This window comes from Pseudophryne corroboree, chromosome 6 (genome assembly GCF_028390025.1).
Source record: "Pseudophryne corroboree isolate aPseCor3 chromosome 6, aPseCor3.hap2, whole genome shotgun sequence".
In the NCBI taxonomy this organism is placed as follows: Eukaryota; Metazoa; Chordata; class Amphibia; order Anura; family Myobatrachidae; genus Pseudophryne; species Pseudophryne corroboree.
The window spans coordinates 525,787,272-525,808,845 of NC_086449.1; the positions used below are offsets into that span (position 1 = coordinate 525,787,272).

General features: G+C 47.6%; 1 protein-coding gene across 4 annotated transcripts in view; it reads left to right on the forward strand.

The window, feature by feature from the left end:
- The first annotated feature begins 238 nt into the window (after positions 1-238).
- Positions 239-21,574, forward strand: part of TBC1D30 (TBC1 domain family member 30) — a 192,476-nt gene continuing 171,140 nt past the window's right edge. For 2 of the 4 annotated variants that reach the window (XM_063927548.1, XM_063927551.1), the window contains exons 1-2: positions 239-440; positions 993-2,016. In XM_063927548.1, coding sequence (XP_063783618.1) covers positions 1,524-2,016 — 493 coding nt within the window. In that variant the 5' untranslated portion in view covers positions 239-440; positions 993-1,523. Of the gene's footprint in view, positions 441-498; positions 538-992; positions 2,017-21,574 lie in introns of those variants that run through there. The other 2 variants (XM_063927550.1, XM_063927549.1) reach the window with 2 other exon arrangements.

The window sequence follows — 21,574 nt, forward strand, 5'->3', positions numbered from 1 at the left end:
GCTTTAATTGTTCAGCTCTAATTTGCCGAGAAGTTGTTTAAATATAATTTATGGCTACTAACCTGGTCCTGACTGCTAAAACATAAGTATTAAAGATGGCCACTTAAAATGAAGTACGCTATAAGAATTATATGTAAGTATATTATGTTTACAGATGCTTTGCACATCCTAGCACATGATACTGCAAATACCCGGAGCAACACACTGAATATCTGATCTCAGGATTAGCAGCATACTGCTAATCTCAGAGTTGGCAGCAAGTGTAAACCCCTCCCTCTTGTATGACGGCATGGCCCCGCCCTGCTGGGGTGCACTGCGTGCGAGGTGGTCAGTCACACCGGCAAGCAGGCGGCACGGTAGCACTAGAGGATGCACGGACTGGCCTAGCTGCAGAAACTTCTCTGCTCCCCCACACAAGAATGGGGGATTTATAAGGACAGGTGAATATTATCTGCGACAGACGAAGAGAGGTCTTTCAGTATTTCTATCAGTCCTTATGTAGCATATGTGCACGGTGCACAGGTGGGGATATTACAGGTGACGGGAATCAGCCTGGCCAGAAATAGTTTCTTCTATAATACGAATAAAATCTGGTTTGCTGATATACCTAGCAATTTTTATACTGTATCTGTTTTACATGGAAGTGTGTGTTATGGACTTTTCCAGAGCAGTATGTGTTACTTGTAGGTATTGTAAAATATGTGTGTACCTTAATAGTGAAATACAGAGTTTGACACCCCACCCTATTGTGGGGTTTGCCCCTGCTTTACATTGGTTCAGTGCCTGAGAGAATGCATGTAGTTGTGTAAAGTCTGTTAACACATGACAGGATATGAAGCAGTAATGTAGGAAAATCATACAGGAAAGACCATGTTCAATGGTATTTCATTGTCAACCTAGTTGTTACTTTTTTCTTGTTAGACTAGCATTTGTTTTATTATTACAGTATACTTTGTATGCTTTTTCCATAAAGTTTTTTTTTTCCTTTACAGATTTCAACGTGGCTTCTACAACAACCTGGTTTATATGAAGAGTAAATGGATCAAACCAGTGCTTCTGGATATCATTGCTGTACATTTTATACAGAGCTCCTTGGTATGTAAAGACCATTAGGAGATTTTGTTTTCTTGTCTGTTTATCGCCCCTCCCATCCGGAAAGTGAGCTGGGAACGCTGACAAGCATGCACACTGCTGCAGGTGGAAAGACTGGAGACGTCACATGCCTTATTCACCTGTTAGACTTGCCACTAAGAAAGTTACCAGTCAGGTTTATACCACTTTGAGTCAGAGGGAGGGGAGAGAAAATAAAAAAGGTAGCTCTGCCATAAGGACATAAAAATGGAAAGTGCTTTCACTCCCTGTCACGCTGTATAGTACAGTCCCGGAACTTTTACAGTGCACAAAAGTTGGATCTGTTGGCAGAGTGCAGAAGTCCGGATGTGTTCGGTTATGGATGCTGTGTGGAGTTTACAGTGTTCTTCCTGTTCACCTCTGTCTGGATGAAATGACTGTGGGTTAAAAACATGACTTCTCCATTAACTGCTGAAGAGAACACAGTTGAAACTAATTATGATGAGTTATGTATAGATGATGATAATGATGTGTTTGCAGCAGAATCTAATCTTGATACTGGTTCCAGACACAACTTGAATTTATGGCATAGAAGTAATTCAGTTGTCTGGCCCCTTCCATCCTCAGAAGATTGTGAAACTGAGGTGCTGCCTAGTGGGAACTCCAGTGGCAGAGGTAGCATTGATAGTACCAACTTCACTTTCCCCCAGGAAGCACGCAGTCGCACTTCATCCCTGGTAAATGGTCTACTAACAGAACTCTATGACACATACCGCGGTGGCACAGGTTCTGCCCATGGACAACATCATGATAGTGTGGATAGCTCAACAGAGGCGTCTGGCTCGGATGCTTTTTTGAGCAGGAGCAACCCTGAATCTGGATTTCTGCAGGAGCTGTCAGAGAAGCAGAGCCGCAGGCATCAAATCCAGTTCCTGAGGCAAAAAGGTGAGTGTGACTTATCGCATTTAAATATTATGAACAAAACATTTTAGCAATATATTAAAGGCAGACTACAAGACTTAACATGTCTATAGACTGTTTCTTCAATGCAGGACGTTTGCAGTGGTTTTGTTAAAATGCCGTTGCAGCCGACCAGACACCATTTACAAATGAGAGCACACAATTTAATTCGTGGTGACTATCATGGGAGTAATATGTGTTTCTCTATCGTCCTAAGTGGATGCTGGGGTTCCTGAAAGGACCATGGGGAATAGCGGCTCCGCAGGAGACAGGGCACAAAAGTAAAGCTTTTACAGGTCAGGTGGTGTGTACTGGCTCCTCCCCCTATGACCCTCCTCCAGACTCCAGTTAGATTTTTGTGCCCGGCCGAGAAGGGTGCAATTCTAGGTGGCTCTCATAAAGAGCTGCTTAGAGAGTTTAGCTTAGGTTTTTTATTTTACAGTGATTCCTGCTGGCAACAGGATCACTGCAACGAGGGACAGAGGGGAGAAGAAGTGAACTCACCTGCGTGCAGGATGGATTGGCTTCTTGGCTACTGGACATGAAGCTCCAGAGGGACGATCACAGGTACAGCCTGGATGGTCACCGGAGCCACGCCGCCGGCCCCCTCACAGATGCTGAAGCAAGAAGAGGTCCAGAATCGGCGGCTGAAGACTCCTGCAGTCTTCTTAAGGTAGCGCACAGCACTGCAGCTGTGCGCCATTTTCCTCTCAGCACACTTCACACGGCAGTCACTGAGGGTGCAGGGCGCTGGGGGGGGGGCGCCCTGGGAGGCAAATGAAAACCTTTAAAAAGGCTAAAAATACCTCACATATAGCCCCAGAGGCTATATGGAGATATTTACCCCTGCCTAAATGTACTAAATAGCGGGAGACGAGCCCGCCGAAAAAGGGGCGGGGCCTATCTCCTCAGCACACGGCGCCATTTTCTGTCACAGCTCCGCTGGTCAGGAAGGCTCCCAGGTCTCTCCCCTGCACTGCACTACAGAAACAGGGTATAACAGAGAGGGGGGGCAAAATAAATGGCAATATATTAATATAAAAGCAGCTATAAGGGAGCACTTAATCATAAGGCTATCCCTGTCATATATAGCGCTTTTTGGTGTGTGCTGGCAGACTCTCCCTCTGTCTCCCCAAAGGGCTAGTGGGTCCTGTCTTCGTATAGAGCATTCCCTGTGTGTCTGCTGTGTGTCGGTACGTGTGTGTCGACATGTATGAGGACGTTATTGGTGTGGAGGCGGAGCAATTGCCAAATATGAGGATGTCACCTCCTAGGGGGTCGACACCAGAATGGATGCCTTTATTTGTGGAATTACGGGATAGCGTCAACTCGCTTAAGCAGTCGTTTGCCGACATGAGGCGGCCGGACACTCAATTAGTGCCTGTCCAGGCGCCTCAAACACCGTCAGGGGCTGTAAAACGCCCCTTGCCTCAGTCGGTCGACACAGACCCAGACACAGGCACTGATTCCGGTGGTGAAGGTGACGAATCAACCGTATTTTCCAGTAGGGCCACACGTTATATGATTTTGGCAATAAAGGAGATGTTACATTTAGCTGATACTACAGGTACCACTAAACAGGGTATTATGTGGGGTGTGAAAAAACTACCAGTAGTTTTTACCGAATCAGAAGAATTAAATGACGTGTGTGATGAAGCGTGGGGTGCCCCGATAAAAAACTGCTAATTTCAAAGAAGTTATTGGCTTTATACCCTTTCCCGCCAGAGGTTAGGGAGCGCTGGGAAACACCTCCTAGGGTGGACAAAGCGCTAACACGCTTATCAAAACAAGTGGCGTTACCCTCTCCTGAGACGGCCGCACTTAAAGATCCATCAGATAGGAGGATGGAAAATATCCAAAAAGGTATATACACACATGCAGGTGTTATACTACGACCAGCTATTGCGACTGCCTGGATGTGCAGTGCTGGGGTAGTTTGGTCAGAGTCCCTGATCGAAAATATTGATACCCTGGACAGGGACAATATTTTACTGTCGTTAGAACAAATAAAGGATGCATTTCTTTATATGCGTGATGCACAGAGAGATATCTGCACACTGGCATCACGGGTAAGTGCTATGTCCATTTCGGCCAGAAGAGCTTTATGGACACGACAGTGGACAGGCGATGCGTAGAGGAGTTATTTGGGGTCGGTCTATCGGATTTGGTGGCCACGGCTACGGCCGGGAAATCCACCTTTCTACCTCAAGTCACTCCCCAACAGAAAAAGGCACCGACTTTTTAACCGCAGCCCTTTCGTTCCTTTAAAAATAAGAGAGCAAAGGGCTATTCATATCTGCCACGAGGCAGAGGACGAGGGAAGAGACAGCAACAGGCAGCTCCTTCCCAGGAACAGAAGCCCTCCCCGGCTTCTACAAAAGCCTCAGCATGACGCTGGGGCTTCGCAAGCGGACTCGGGGGCGGTAGGCGGTCGTCTCAAGAATTACAGCGCGCAGTGGGCTCACTCGCAGGTAAATCCCTGGATCCTGCAGATAATATCTCAGGGGTACAGGTTGAAATTAGAGACAGAGCCACCTCGCCGTTTCCTGAAGTCTGCTTTACCAACGTCCCCCTCAGGAAGGGAGACGGTTTTGGAAGCCATTCACAAGCTGTATTCTCAGCAGGTGATAGTCAAGGTACCTCTTCTACAACAAGGGAAGGGGTATTATTCCACTCTTTTTGTGGTACCGAAGCCGGATGGCTCGGTAAGGCCTATTCTAAATCTGAAGTCCTTGAACCTGTACATAAAGAAGTTCAAGTTCAAGATGGAGTCACTCAGAGCAGTGATAGCGAACCTGGAAGAAGGGGACTTTATGGTATCCTTGGACATCAAGGATGCGTATCTCCACGTTCCAATTACCCCTCACACAGGGGTACCTCAGGTTCGTTGTACAAAACTGTCACTATCAGTTTCAGACGCTGCCGTTTGGTTTGTCCACGGCACCTCGGGTCTTTACAAAGGTAATGGCCGAGATAATATTTCTTCTTCGAAGAAAAGGCGTATTAATTATCCCATACTTGGACGATCTCCTAATAAGGGCAAGGTCCAGAGAACAGCTAGAGATGGGTTTAGCACTATCTCAAGAGGTGCTAAAGCAGCACGGATGGATTCTGAATATTCCAAAATCCCAATTAATGCCGACAACTCGTCTGCTGTTCCTGGGGATGATTCTGGACACAGTTCAGAAAAAGGTTTTTCTTTCCGAAGAAAAAGCCAAGGAGTTATCTGACCTGGTCAGGAACCTCCTAAAACCAGGAAAGGTGTCTGTACATCAATGCACAAGAGTCCTGGGAAAAAATGGTAGCTTCTTACGAAGCAATCCCTTTCGGCAGATTCCATGCAAAGGGATCTGTTGGACAAATGGTCAGGGTCGCATCTTCAGATGCACCTGCGGATAACCCTGTCGCCGAGGACAAGGGTATCCCTTCTGTGGTGGTTGCAGGAGGCTCATCTATTGGAGGGCCGCAGATTCGGCATGCAGGATTGGATCCTGGTGACCACGGATGCCAGCCTGAGAGGCTGGGGAGCAGTCACACAGGGAAGACATTTCCAGGGAGTGTGGTCGAGCCTGAAAAAGTCTCTTCACATAAGCATTCTGGAACTAAGAGCAATCTACAATGCTCTAAGCCAGGCGGAACCTCTGCTTCAAGGAAGACCGGTGTTGATCCAGTCGGACAACATCACGGCAGTCGCCCATGTAAACAGACAGGGCGGCACAAGAAGCAGGAGGGCAATGGCAGAAGCTGCCAGGATCCTTCGCTGGGCGGAGAATCACGTGATAGCACTGTCAGCAGTATTCATCCCGGGCGTGGACAACTGGGAAGCAGACTTCCTCAGCAGACACGACTTTCACCCGGGAGAGTGGGGACTTCATCCAGAAGTTTTCCACATGCTATTAAACCGTTGGGTAAAACCAATGGTGGACATGATGGCGTCTCGCCTCAACAAAACACTGGACAGGTATTGCGCCAGGTCAAGAGATCCGCAGGCAATAGCTGTGGACGCGCTGGTAACACCTTGGGTGTACCAGTCGGTATATGTGTTTCCTCCTCTGCCTCTCATACCAAAGGTATTGAGGATTATACGGCAAAGAGGAGTAAGACTAGTGGCTCCGGATTGGCCAAGAAGGACTTGGTACCCGGAACTTCAAGAGATGGTCACGGACGATCCGTGGCCTCTACTTCTGAGAAGGGACCTGCTTCAGCAGGGTCCTTGTCTTTTTTAAGACTTACCGCGGCTGCGTTTGACGGCATGGCGTTTGAATGCCAGATCCTAAAAGGAAAAGGCATTCCAGAAGAAGTCATTCCTACCTTGATAAAGGCAAGGAAGGAAGTCACCGCGAAGCATTATCGCCGTATTTGGCGAAAATATGTTGCGTGGTGCGAGCAGCGGAGTGCTCCGATGGAGGAATTTCAACTGGGTCGTTTTCCTACATTTCCTGCAATCAGGATTGTCTATGGGTCTCAAATTGGGATCTATTAAGGTTCAAATTTCGGCCCTATCAATATTCTTCCAAAAAGAATTGGCCTCAGTCCCTGAGGTCCAGATTTTATCAAAGGAGTACTGCATATACAGCCTCCTGTGGTGCCTAAGGTGGCACCGTGGGATCTAAATGTAGTTTTAGATTTCCTCAAATCCAATTGGTTTGAACCACTAAAGAATGTGGATTTGAAATATCTCACATGGAAAGTGACTATGTTACTGGCCCTGGCTTCGGCCGGGAGAGTATCTGAACTGGCGGCTTTGTTTTATAAAAGCCCTTATTTAATTTTCCATTCGACATAGGGCAGAGCTGCGGACGCGTCCGCATTTTCTCCCTAAGGTGGTATCAGCGTTTCACCTGAACCAGCCTATTGTAGTGCCTGCGGCTACAGACGACTTGAAGGACTCCAAGTTGTTGGACGTTGTCAGAGCCTTAAAAATATACATTTAAAGGACGGCTGGAGTCAGAAAATCTGACTCGCTGTTTATACTGTATGCACCCAACAAGTTGGGTGCACCTGCTTCTAAGCAGTCGATTGCTCGTTGGATTTGTAACAAAATTCAACTTGCACATTCTGTGGCAGGCCTGCCACAGCCTAAATCTGTTAAGGCCCATTCCGCAAGGAAGGTGGGCTCATCTTGGGCGGCTGCCCGAGGGGTCTCGGCATTACAACTCTGCCGAGCAGCTACGTGGTCAGGGGAGAACACGTTTGTAAATTTTTACAAAATTGATACCCTGGCAAAGGAGGACCTGGAGTTCTCTCATTCGGTGCTGCAGAGTCATCCGCACTCTCCCGCCCGTTTGGGAGCTTTGGTATAATCCCCATGGTCCTTTCAGGAACCCCAGCATCCACTTAGGACGATAGAGAAAATAAGAATTTACTTACCGATAATTCTATTTCTCGGAGTCCGTAGTGGATGCTGGGCGCCCATCCCAAGTGCGGATTATCTGCAATACTTGTACATAGTTATTGTTAACTAATTCGGGTTATTGTTTAGGAAGCCATCTTTCAGAGGCTCCTCTGTTATCATACTGTTAACTGGGTTTAGATCACAAGTTGTACGGTGTGATTGGTGTGGCTGGTATGAGTCTTACCCGGGATTCAAAATCCTCCCTTATTGTGTACGCTCGTCCGGGCACAGTACCTAACTGGAGTCTGGAGGAGGGTCATAGGGGGAGGAGCCAGTACACACCACCTGACCTGTAAAAGCTTTACTTTTGTGCCCTGTCTCCTGCGGAGCCGCTATTCCCCATGGTCCTTTCAGGAACCCCAGCATCCACTACGGACTCCGAGAAATAGAATTATCGGTAAGTAAATTCTTATTTTTTGATTCAGGTTTTGCAAAACGAATACATATGGACGTCTAACAGCCTAAAGGTGGGTACACACTGGCCGATATATCGGCTGTTCTCTTGAGCAGCCGATATATCGCGGGTCCGTCGGCCAGTGTGTACGGCCGATATGTCTGTGAACTCCGTCGTTCACAGACATATCGCGTCTGCCCCGCAGCACAGCCGACGGCCAATATATCTACCAATATATTGGCACTTCGCTGCGTACACATGCTGCGGCGGCCGGCGGTGATTGACAGATGAACTGGGCAGCGTGTGTACACGGCCGCCCAGTTCATGACGTCAGTCCCCGACGGATCGGGCAGTGTGTATGCTCAACACACTGCCCGATCCGTCCATAGATATATCTGCCGACCAATTGGTCGGCAGTTATATCTATCAATGTGTACCCACCTTTAGCTACTTTCATTCTTACTATTCACATTAGTGCTTTTCTGGGCATGGACCATGCATGCAGTGGCAGACTGGGGCACGAAGGGCCCTCCGGGGAAATGCAGTGGTAGGGGCCCATGTTTAGGGGTGTGGCCAGTCTCCAAAGGGGGTGTGGCCAGCTGCCACAGTGGCTTGGGTAACCATTAGAGAGTGCATGGGCTGGGCCCCTTGATAAAATAAGAATTTACTTACCGATAATTCTATTTCTCGGAGTCCGTAGTGGATGCTGGGGTTCCTGAAAGGACCATGGGGAATAGCGGCTCCGCAGGAGACAGGGCACAAAAGTAAAGCTTTTACAGGTCAGGTGGTGTGTACTGGCTCCTCCCCCTATGACCCTCCTCCAGACTCCAGTTAGGTACTGTGCCCGGACGAGCGTACACAATAAGGGAGGATTTTGAATCCCGGGTAAGACTCATACCAGCCACACCAATCACACCGTACAACTTGTGATCTAAACCCAGTTAACAGTATGATAACAGAGGAGCCTCTGAAAGATGGCTTCCTAAACAATAACCCGAATTAGTTAACAATAACTATGTACAAGTATTGCAGATAATCCGCACTTGGGATGGGCGCCCAGCATCCACTACGGACTCCGAGAAATAGAATTATCGGTAAGTAAATTCTTATTTTCTCTATCGTCCTAAGTGGATGCTGGGGTTCCTGAAAGGACCATGGGGATTATACCAAAGCTCCCAAACGGGCGGGAGAGTGCGGATGACTCTGCAGCACCGAATGAGAGAACTCCAGGTCCTCCTTTGCCAGGGTATCAAATTTGTAAAAATTTACAAACGTGTTCTCCCCTGACCACGTAGCTGCTCGGCAGAGTTGTAATGCCGAGACCCCTCGGGCAGCCGCCCAAGATGAGCCCACCTTCCTTGCGGAATGGGCCTTAACAGATTTAGGCTGTGGCAGGCCTGCCACAGAATGTACAAGTTGAATTTTGTTACAAATCCAACGAGCAATCGACTGCTTAGAAGCAGGTGCACCCAACTTGGTGGGTGCATACAGTATAAACAGCGAGTCAGATTTTCTGACTCCAGCCGTCCTTTAAATGTATATTTTTAAGGCTCTGACAACGTCCAACAACTTGGAGTCCTTCAAGTCGTCTGTAGCCGCAGGCACTGCAATAGGCTGGTTCAGGTGAAACGCTGATACCACCTTAGGGAGAAATTGCGGACGCGTCCGCAGCTCTGCCCTATGTCGAATGGAAAATTAAATAAGGGCTTTTATAAAACAAAGCCGCCAGTTCAGATACTCTCCCGGCCGAAGCCAGGGCCAGTAACATAGTCACTTTCCATGTGAGATATTTCAAATCCACATTCTTTAGTGGTTCAAACCAATTGGATTTGAGGAAATCTAAAACTACATTTAGATCCCACGGTGCCACCTTAGGCACCACAGGAGGCTGTATATGCAGTACTCCTTTGATAAAAATCTGGACCTCAGGGACTGAGGCCAATTCTTTTTGGAAGAATATTGATAGGGCCGAAATTTGAACCTTAATAGATCCCAATTTGAGACCCATAGACAATCCTGATTGCAGGAAATGTAGGAAAACGACCCAGTTGAAATTCCTCCATCGGAGCACTCCGCTGCTCGCACCACGCAACATATTTTCGCCAAATACGGCGATAATGCTTCGCGGTGACTTCCTTCCTTGCCTTTATCAAGGTAGGAATGACTTCTTCTGGAATGCCTTTTCCTTTTAGGATCTGGCATTCAAACGCCATGCCGTCAAACGCAGCCGCGGTAAGTCTTGAAAAAGACAAGGACCCTGCTGAAGCAGGTCCCTTCTCAGAAGTAGAGGACACGGATCGTCCGTGACCATCTCTTGAAGTTCCGGGTACCAAGTCCTTCTTGGCCAATCCGGAGCCACTAGTCTTACTCCTCTTTGCCGTATAGTCCTCAATACCTTTGGTATGAGAGGCAGAGGAGGAAACACATATACCGACTGGTACACCCAAGGTGTTACCAGCGCGTCCACAGCTATTGCCTGCGGATCTCTTGACCTGGCGCAATACCTGTCCAGTGTTTTGTTGAGGCGAGACGCCATCATGTCCACCATTGGTTTTACCCAACGGTTTAATAGCATGTGGAAAACTTCTGGATGAAGTCCCCACTCTCCCGGGTGAAGGTCGTGTCTGCTGAGGAAGTCTGCTTCCCAGTTGTCCACGCCCGGGATGAATACTGCGGACAGTGCTATCACGTGATTCTCCGCCCAGCGAAGGATCCTGGCAGCTTCTGCCATTGCCCTCCTGCTTCTTGTGCCGCCCTGTCTGTTTACATGGGCGACTGCCGTGATGTTGTCCGACTGGATCAACACCGGTCTTCCTTGAAGCAGAGGTTCCGCCTGGCTTAGAGCATTGTAGATTGCTCTTAGTTCCAGAATGCTTATGTGAAGAGACTTTTTCAGGCTCGACCACACTCCCTGGAAATTTCTTCCCTGTGTGACTGCTCCCCAGCCTCTCAGGCTGGCATCCGTGGTCACCAGGATCCAATCCTGCATGCCGAATCTGCGGCCCTCCAATAGATGAGCCTCCTGCAACCACCACAGAAGGGATACCCTTGTCCTCGGCGACAGGGTTATCCGCAGGTGCATCTGAAGATGCGACCCTGACCATTTGTCCAACAGATCCCTTTGCATGGAATCTGCCGAAAGGGATTGCTTCGTAAGAAGCTACCATTGTTTCCCAGGACTCTTGTGCATTGATGTACAGACACCTTTCCTGGTTTTAGGAGGTTCCTGACCAGGTCAGATAACTCCTTGGCTTTTTCTTCGGGAAGAAAAACCTTTTTCTGAACTATGTCCAGAATCATCCCCAGGAACAGCAGACGAGTTGTCGGCATTAATTTGGATTTTGGAATATTCAGAATCCATCCGTGCTGCTTTAGCACCTCTTGAGATAGTGCTAAACCCATCTCTAGCTGTTCTCTGGACCTTGCCCTTATTAGGAGATCGTCCAAGTATGGGATAATTAATACGCCTTTTCTTCGAAGAAGAAATATTATCTCGGCCATTACCTTTGTAAAGACCCGAGGTGCCGTGGACAAACCAAACGGCAGCGTCTGAAACTGATAGTGACAGTTTTGTACAACGAACCTGAGGTACCCCTGGTGTGAGGGGTAATTGGAACGTGGAGATACGCATCCGTGATGTCCAAGGATACCATAAAGTCCCCTTCTTCCAGGTTCGCTATCACTGCTCTGAGTGACTCCATCTTGAACTTGAACTTCTTTATGTACAGGTTCAAGGACTTCAGATTTAGAATAGGCCTTACCGAGCCATCCGGCTTCGGTACCACAAAAAGAGTGGAATAATACCCCTTCCCTTGTTGTAGAAGAGGTACCTTGACTATCACCTGCTGAGAATACAGCTTGTGAATGGCTTCCAAAACCGTCTCCCTTTCTGAGGGGGACGTTGGTAAAGCAGACTTCAGGAAACGGCGAGGTGGCTCTGTCTCTAATTTCAACCTGTACCCCTGAGATATTATCTGCAGGATCCAGGGATTTACCTGCGAGTGAGCCCACTGCGCGCTGTAATTCTTGAGACGACCGCCTACCGCCCCCGAGTCCGCTTGCGAAACCCCAGCGTCATGCTGAGGCTTTTGTAGAAGCCGGGGAGGGCTTCTGTTCCTGGGAAGGAGCTGCCTGTTGCTGTCTCTTCCCTCGTCCTCTGCCTCGTGGCAGATATGAATAGCCCTTTGCTCTCTTATTTTTAAAGGAACGAAAGGGCTGCGGTTGAAAGGTCGGTGCCTTTTTCTGTTGGGGAGTGACTTGAGGTAGAAAGGTGGATTTCCCGGCCGTAGCCGTGGCCACCAAATCCGATAGACCGACCCCAAATAACTCCTCTACGCATCGCCTGTCCACTGTCGTGTCCATAAAGCTCTTCTGGCCGAAATGGACATAGCACTTACCCGTGATGCCAGTGTGCAGATATCTCTCTGTGCATCACGCATATAAAGAAATGCATCCTTTATTTGTTCTAACGACAGTAAAATATTGTCCCTGTCCAGGGTATCAATATTTTCGATCAGGGACTCTGACCAAACTACCCCAGCACTGCACATCCAGGCAGTCGCAATAGCTGGTCGTAGTATAACACCTGCATGTGTGTATATACCTTTTTGGATATTTTCCATCCTCCTATCTGATGGATCTTTAAGTGCGGCCGTCTCAGGAGAGGGTAACGCCACTTGTTTTGATAAGCGTGTTAGCGCTTTGTCCACCCTAGGAGGTGTTTCCCAGCGCTCCCTAACCTCTGGCGGGAAAGGGTATAAAGCCAATAACTTCTTTGAAATTAGCAGTTTTTTATCGGGGCACCCCACGCTTCATCACACACGTCATTTAATTCTTCTGATTCGGTAAAAACTACTGGTAGTTTTTTCACACCCCACATAATACCCTGTTTAGTGGTACCTGTAGTATCAGCTAAATGTAACATCTCCTTTATTGCCAAAATCATATAACGTGTGGCCCTACTGGAAAATACGGTTGATTCGTCACCTTCACCACCGGAATCAGTGCCTGTGTCTGGGTCTGTGTCGACCGACTGAGGCAAGGGACGTTTTACAGCCCCTGACGGTGTTTGAGGCGCCTGGACAGGCACTAATTGAGTGTCCGGCCGCCTCATGTCGGCAACGACTGCTTAAGCGAGTTGACGCTATCCCATAATTCCACAAATAAAGGCATCCATTCTGGTGTCGACCCCCTAGGAGGTGACATCCTCATATTTGGCAATTGCTCCGCCTCCACACCAATAACGTCCTCATACATGTCGACACACACGTACCGACACACAGCAGACACACAGGGAATGCTCTATACGAAGACAGGACCCACTAGCCCTTTGGGGAGACAGAGGGAGAGTCTGCCAGCACACACCAAAAAGCGCTATATATGACAGGGATAGCCTTATGATTAAGTGCTCCCTTATAGCTGCTTTTATATTAATATATTGCCATTTATTTTGCCCCCCCTCTCTGTTATACCCTGTTTCTGTAGTGCAGTGCAGGGGAGAGACCTGGGAGCCTTCCTGACCAGCGGAGCTGTGACAGAAAATGGCGCCGTGTGCTGAGGAGATAGGCCCCGCCCCTTTTCCGGCGGGCTCGTCTCCCGCTATTTAGTACATTTAGGCAGGGGTAAATATCTCCATATAGCCTCTGGGGGCTATATGTGAGGTATTTTTAGCCTTTATATAGGTTACATTTGCCTCCCAGGGCGCCCCCCCCCAGCGCCCTGCACCCTCAGTGACTGCCGTGTGAAGTGTGCTGAGAGGAAAATGGCGCACAGCTGCAGTGCTGTGCGCTACCTTAAGAAGACTGCAGGAGTCTTCAGCCGCCGATTCTGGACCTCTTCTTGCTTCAGCATCTGTGAGGGGGCCGGCGGCGTGGCTCCGGTGACCATCCAGGCTGTACCTGTGATCGTCCCTCTGGAGCTTCATGTCCAGTAGCCAAGAAGCCAATCCATCCTGCACGCAGGTGAGTTCACTTCTTCTCCCCTCAGTCCCTCGCTGCAGTGATCCTGTTGCCAGCAGGAATCACTGTAAAATAAAAAAACCTAAGCTAAACTCTCTAAGCAGCTCTTTATGAGAGCCACCTAGAATTGCACCCTTCTCGGCCGGGCACAAAAATCTAACTGGAGTCTGGAGGAGGGTCATAGGGGGAGGAGCCAGTACACACCACCTGACCTGTAAAAGCTTTACTTTTGTGCCCTGTCTCCTGCGGAGCCGCTATTCCCCATGGTCCTTTCAGGAACCCCAGCATCCACTTAGGACGATAGAGAAATATATATACTGTCGTAAATGCCGCTAGTCCATGCAGGACAGTGTACCAGATTAATAACAACAGTGCACTGTAGAGAATACACCATGGTCCTATGCAGCATAAGGTAACATATGTACAGTATAATTCAAGTGCACAGTCTGGAACCTGATCACCATAGGAGAAGGTGAGGCCCACCGAGGGTTTCTGTACTGCTGTGGGCCAGTCCAACCCTGCATGCATGATACACCGAATGCTCAGTGCTTCAGAAGTGTGATTATGCCATTTTAAAAGGGTAGGGATAAAAGCTTCCACAAGTGCTATCTTGGACAGATGCCATCCTGTAGTACTGTATCCATAGCTGACAGGGAGCCATCTGCGCACAAATTTGATAAGATTGGCCTCTGTCTAGTAAGCTAATTTAGCAGATACATAAGTAATGAGAATAACAATGAGTATTTAAAAGACAACTGAACCTCAGTGTTGAAATTTTCAATTATGACCTTTTAGAGGCAAAATGTATCAATCATTAGTAAGTTGTCTTTTTTCACTGCATATCTGTTATAATGTAAGGTATTAACTCCAAGGGGTAAATTCGATTGTTTATACGATGGACGCAAGTGCTTATTACTTGTCGTACATGTCGTACAGAAATGTGTAAAGTGTAGATGCATAAAGCAGATAAGACCCATGCAAATTTCTGGGTGCACTGCATTTGGGCACCCACAAGCCTGACATTTGGCAAATTCCTGATCACCTCAAGAGGGTGCAAGCAGAAATAATGGACGCTCATGGCACTCGTGTCCAATGCAAAACAATTAAATATTCTTCGTTGGGAACCCATGACTTACGGGTGCCCCCCAAAAAATTAATTCTCCAAAACTTCACCCCAGACAGCTGAAGCTCTTCCAACATCTGATGATCTAGCATACAGGTAAAAAAAGAAGAGTATGCACTCCCAAGTTACTTGGACCTAAATGTAAATTATACTTTCCAGAGGTGTTTTAAGGGAGGAGGGGGCCAGTGTGCACAATCCTTGTGGGCCCTCTCTCCTCTGCAGTGCCGCAGACTCTGAACATGTGTAGGTCTTCAGAAACATGGAGTCTGCTGAGTTCCTAGAGAGACATATCTACTGTGCATGCATGAATCACCGGGAAAATGTCCGCCGGGCCATTTTCCGAGTGATTTCTTCAGCAGTAGCGCCAATGTGGGACTGTGGAGAGGTAAGTAATTAAACGTGGGTGCAGGGTGTGTAGTGTAATCCTCCCTGGATGCAGGAGCCCATGTGTACCACAAACACTGCACCCATTATATATACACCTGTGATCCTGCCCCTATGTATACATTAAACAATCCACACAGTGCATTTATGTAAAGCAAGGTTTCCAAGCTCTCATTCAAACTGTGCAGAAATAAGAAAAAAAGAAATACATTATTAACATAGCAGCCTGCAGCAAATTACACATTTATTTCAAGTATGCTATACAGCTCCATAATACACATTGGGGTCAATTCAATTCGGCAACTTATGAATAGCGCCGGGAATAAGCTCCCGATGCTATTCAATTCAGCTGCTAGTTACCCGCAATTGTCGGGAATTCTTCTCTCATCCCCGGGGGATGAGAGAAGAAACCCGACAAAAGTGCTGCCTCGCGGCCGGCGCGAGGCTGATTCTGTCGGGAATCAGCCTCGCGCCGGGGAGTTAAGTCGGAGAATGCCCGTTCTCCCGACAATTCAACCTGTTTAGTCGGCGAGAACGGGACATCGCCGACTTAACTGGAGCTGAATTGAATAGCGTCGGGAGCTAATTCCCGGCGCTATTCATAAGTTGCCGAATTGAATTGACCCTTTTTGATATATAGTAATGTCAAATATTGCCTTTGCTTTTACTCTTTAACTATGTACAGTACTACACCAAAATCATACTCTTTAACTATGTACTACCACACACACATTTTACTATTTTGGTGGTTATTTTGGAGATTGGAGGACAAATCTGAAGCCACAATTTCTCAATTACAAGACCTGATTAGTCTTTTGCCCATGGTCCTCTGACCCTCTACCACAGCTTCACATTGCTCGGCTTCTCAGCTGTGGCTGTGAGAAGCAATCCCTGGGGGTTAAGCTGGAAAATTAGTTATACCCCTTTTCCACTGCCGCTAAAAACCCAGGTTATTGAGGTGATAACCCAAGAGCTACTCAGTGGAAAAGAGTTAACCCAGGATTCTAACCGGATAGGTTGCAGGGGGAGTCTCTGGAAGGACCTGGGTCACTGTGCAGTGTAAACGGGTAAGCCAGGTTGATGTGACCCGGTACTCATTTACAGCATAGGGAGAGTTGGCACTAGGAGATGAGCTGGCACTGGTCACGTGTGCAGTGACGTCAGCCGTGTCGCACCCAGGTTGGACCCGTATACAAAATACTGGGTGCGACCCAGCATTTCATTCTAAAAGGATTATAATTTAGTTAGACTTCTATAACTAGGTGGAATGATGTCTGAGAAATAATACTCTGTACTGCTCAATTGTTTGCAAAGCTGTAACTATTAGAAAAAATAATCTTTACATCTGTTACTGGATCTGTAGGAGAAGCAATAATTATTTCCTTTCTCGGGCCTAATTCAGACCTAATCGGTGCTGTGCAGCCGATCAGGTCTGAACTGTGCATGCGTCGGTGCCGCAGTGTGCCGCCGCATGCCCGACAGCAGACTGCTGTCTTAGCCCTGCGATCGCCTCTGCCTGATTGACAGGCAGAGGCGGTCGCTGGGTGGGAGGGTGCGGGCCGGCGGCATTTGGCCACCGTTTAGGGGTTGCGGTCCGGCCAACACAGGCATGCCCGGACCGTGCGGGGGGCAGCCCGTGGCGGCTGCGTGATGTCACCTGCAGCCGCTGCGACCAGCACAGTGACGAGTAGCTCCCTGCCAGCGCGCAGGAGCTGCGCTGCCAGGGAGCTACTCTTCATGTACAAAAGAATCGCAGCTGTGCAAAGGGGGGGGGGGGGGGGTTGGGCTGAAGTGCGGGGGGGTCGGGCCTGACATGCGGGGTGGACTAGCCCTGTGCTGGGCGTCCACCTGCGTGTCTGTGTGCCTGATCGTAGATGTGCTAAATTTATCACATCTACGATCAGGTCTGAATTAGGCCCCTTGTATCTGTTCTTTCTGTTGCCTGCAGTATACCATCTGTATATTAACCATTCACAAAATGTTCTATTACTGTAGTACCTTATTTGCTGTTACTGTAAATTGTGTCAAACTAGTGAAATGTATGGATGGTTTAACTTGATAGACCTGTATACAGTATTGAATCTTAAGGCCAGTACACACGGGGAGAGATGTGTGCTGAGTGATCTATCACAGACCGCTGAGCACAGCGCGATGTGTGCTGAGTGAGGGGGTGACGGAAGGGGAGGCGCCCATTTCACCCAGCGGGTGAAATTAGCGATGTTGATGCAGGCACAATCTAGCAACGACGATAGCGACGTGTGGGGCTGTGCATCGCTATCGCTGGTGGGCATACACACGAGAGATCCGTACTTAATATAGTCAGATTGCTTAGATTTTAAGAACGGATCTCTCCGTGTGTAGTGTACCCCCCTTTACCATGTTACTCTGTGTACAAATAGTAATGCCAGAAGGGCAAATGTTGTGAAATAGGGCTGTGCATGTGCAATTGTAAGCTTGGAAAGTCGTTACTCTAAAATATAAATACTGTCTTTTTGCATACTGTAGTTCTATAACATTGTGTAGATTATACAATCCTAGGTCTATCCAGTAAAGTGCTGTTGAAAACGTCTTTCTGTCTTCTGGAAATGTAACTGTAGGTTGCCACTTAGTACACTAATACAGCATACACACTAGTGTGTGTGTGTGTGTGTGTGTGTGTATATATATATATATATATATATATATATATATATATATATATATATAATTATTATTTTTTTTTTTTTTTGCATTTAAAATGCATATCAAGCACATTAGATATGGGTTATGTAGCTCACTACAGACTTCTTCATGTGGAATATGCAAAGAATAACTGGGACATACAAAGTATGTATATGATACAAAGTTGTATATGATATACAAAGCAAGGTGGAGACACCAGGGGGCCTAACTCAGACCTAATCGTAGATGTGCTAAATTTAGCACATCTACGATCAGTCACACTGACATGTGGGGGGACACCCAGCACAGGGCTAGTCCGCCCCACATGTCAGGCCCCACCCCCCCGCACAAGTACAAACCATCGCACAGCGGCGATGCTTTTGTACTTCAGGAGTAGCTCCCAGCCAGCACAGCTTCTGCACGCTGGCAGGAGCTACTCGTCACTGTGAGGGTCGCAGCCACCGTCCCCCGTCCCCCCTAACTAACCGGGCCCGTCTGCGTTGCCCGGACCGCGCCCCGTAAATGGCGGCCAAATGCTGCCAACCCGCCCACTCCCGCCCAGCGATTGCAGGCAGAGGCAATCGCAGGGCTGAGACAGCCGTTGGCTGTCTGGCATGCGCTGGCGCAGTTCAGACCTGATCGGCTGAATTAGGCCCAGTGTCCGATCCATTTACATGTGTTAAAATGCCAGCAGGTATAAAGTGAATAATTTTGCGTTTACTTACCAGTACCCGAAATTGGGTAATGTAATGCTAAATATGCAAACCTATTATTGTTCAGTCAGTAATAATGAATACAAAGAATAAGTGTTGCAAAGCTACAGCAGGCTACTGTTTTGTGTATCCTTATTTGCGATAAACTTCAGTTTTCACCAGAGGATGTTATAGAGCAGTGGTTCTCAACCGCGGTCCTCAAGTACCCCCAACAGTTCATATTTCCCAGGTCTCCTAACAGGATTGCAAGTGAAATAATTTGCTCCACCTATGGGTCTTTTATAATGTGTCAGTGAGTAATGAATACACCTGTTCAACTGATAGGTGACCTGGAAAACATGAACTGTTGGGGGTACTTGAGGACCGAGGTTGAGAACCACTGTTATAGATGACTGGCATGTATGCTTATATAAATATGCTGCTTGTAATTGCTCAGATGTTCAGCAGCACTGAAATCAAGACAGCAGATCATAAGCTTACAGTTGTTTCATACCTATGGTCTGCGTTTTACTGCTGACAAAGTCATCCAATGGGACGATGGAAAGTCATCACACAATGCATGTTAGGAACGTCGATTGGTTTGTGGACAGAGGCGTGTCTGGGTTGCGTTGAGCTTCTATCAGTATCTTGAGGAAACAAAGCACTGCAGCATGGTGACAAGAGGCAGCTGTAATTACTGCAGCAATTGCCTCTCATCCTGATACGTTTTCTTTTTCCCATAGGAGTGCTGCGAAATTTGAGTACGGCACAGATTGTAAAATAATCACAGGCTATATTTTGTATCTTCTTCAATTCACATGTAATTTCATATATGCTTGGCTTTCCTGTACATTTTACTAATGGTTACCCGGTGGAATTTATGTGGGGGAAAAAAAAATCTTAAAAGTTTGTTAACTTAAATTTTGTTCACATTTCCAAGCAAAACGTTTACTCTTTCTCTGGTAGAGCCACAGCACAGACTCTACCTAGAACTTGTAAAAGATTGTCAGTTGTCACCAGCAGTACAGTAGTTGACTCTTCAGCCAGGACAGACTGCAGAATATTGAATACATGCAGTACCAAATTCTGTCATGTATGGAAAAACAGTTGCTATTTGCGCTGGTGCGTATGGCACCCCTGTTATACTAGTTGGAGGTACAGGGATAATATCTATAATACACTATCCCATTTCATTATTACAATACTGTTCATAATAAACGTAATTCGCAAAGCGTATCTTAAATTTCTGTGCAGGCTAAGGCTTTTTTTTCAGTTGAGATTTCTAGGGCTTCAAGTCACCTTTGCATCTGCAAGTTGAACCCAGCATCAAACACCCCCACAGATGGCCTAGTGCCAGTCATACCATGCACACTGCATTCTGGAGTGCATGCACTCTGCAATAAAGTTAAAATTAAGTGCAAAGAGGGGGACGGAAGTTCCTATCTGAGCACAATTTGCTGCTTTCTATGCTAGTGCAGAGATTCCTAAATTCCGCCATTATATTTCAGGTTTTAATGCTATCCGTGCTTCATTCCAGAATGGTTAAATTAAATCGACTGAGGTGTTAATTAAGACACGTGTTCAAGCATCTTTACACTTAAAATCTGGAGTTTAGTAGCGGAGTTTGGTAAACTCTAATCTGGGGGATTTTTACAATCTGCGCTCCACTCCACTCTGCATTAGTAAAGAAAGGGGGTGGGGGGTATGCTTATGGAGATTAATTAGGTATTTATCGGATTGGAATTAAGTACCACTAGGGGGGTAGGGGTACTTTTACCATGGGAGTCTATTGCCAGAGAGCAGGGTGGTGTTTGGAGTAATGTTTCAGCAACTACAGATTGGCACTAGGAGGTGGGGGATAACACTGCTGGTCCATTACCACTGGGGGACAGGTAAAAGCCACTGGGGGGGGGGGGGGGGGTCTGTACATTAGGTGTGGTGGGGGTAATATTGTAATAGATGCATTTTCCTGTTAGAGGTGTGCTGAAGGGATGCGTTCAGCATCCCTACTGTCGGGATGCTGGCGGTCATGTGACCGATTCCAGAATCTCTACACCACTCAGGAGACCGGCGCCAAATAACCAAGGTGAATATCGGGGTTCAGCATTAGGGTTAGGGCCTAGGGAGGGCTATAGTAAGGCAATAGGGGGATTAGGCCTAGCTGCCACCCCCTTAGAGTTAGGGTAGGGGACAGGAGGAGTATAAATACTTATCCCCTCCGATGTCTCCATCTTCAGTGTCAGGGTGCCGCGGTCGGTCATATGATTGTCGGCATTCCGACAGCCTTAATATTCTATGTATATACTGTGCTGAGCACCCACTTTGCATTTTCTCTTACGTCCTAGAGGATGCTGGGGACTCCAAAAGGACCATGGGGTATAGACGGGATCTGCAGGAGACATGGGCACACTATAAGACTTTGAATGGGTGTGAACTGGCTCCTCCCTCTATGCCCCTCCTCCCGACCTCAGATTCTCTGCCCAGAGAGACTGGACACACACTAGGGGAGCTCTCCTGAGTTTCTCTGAAAAGACTTTGCTAGGTTTTTATTTTCAGGGAGACCTGCTGGCTACAGGCTTCGTGGGAGTGAGGGGAGAGAAGTCAGACCTACTTCTTCTGAGTTAAAGGCTCTGCTTCTTAGGCTACTGGACACCATTAGCTCCAGAGGGTTCGATCACTTGGTGCGCCTAGCTGCTTGTTCCCGGAGCCGCGCCCTCAACCCCCTCACAGATCCAGAAGAAAGTAGCCGGGTGAGTATAAAGAAGAACAGAAGACTTCAGTGACGGCAGAAGACTTCAGTAATGAGGTACCGCGCAGCGGTCGCTCTGCATGCCATGCATGGCGCCCTGGGCAGCATGATTACTGGAGTTAGACAAATAAATCTGGCCAAAATATATATGTCAGAAGTGCCTAGGCACTTGATATAGCCCCCGCCAG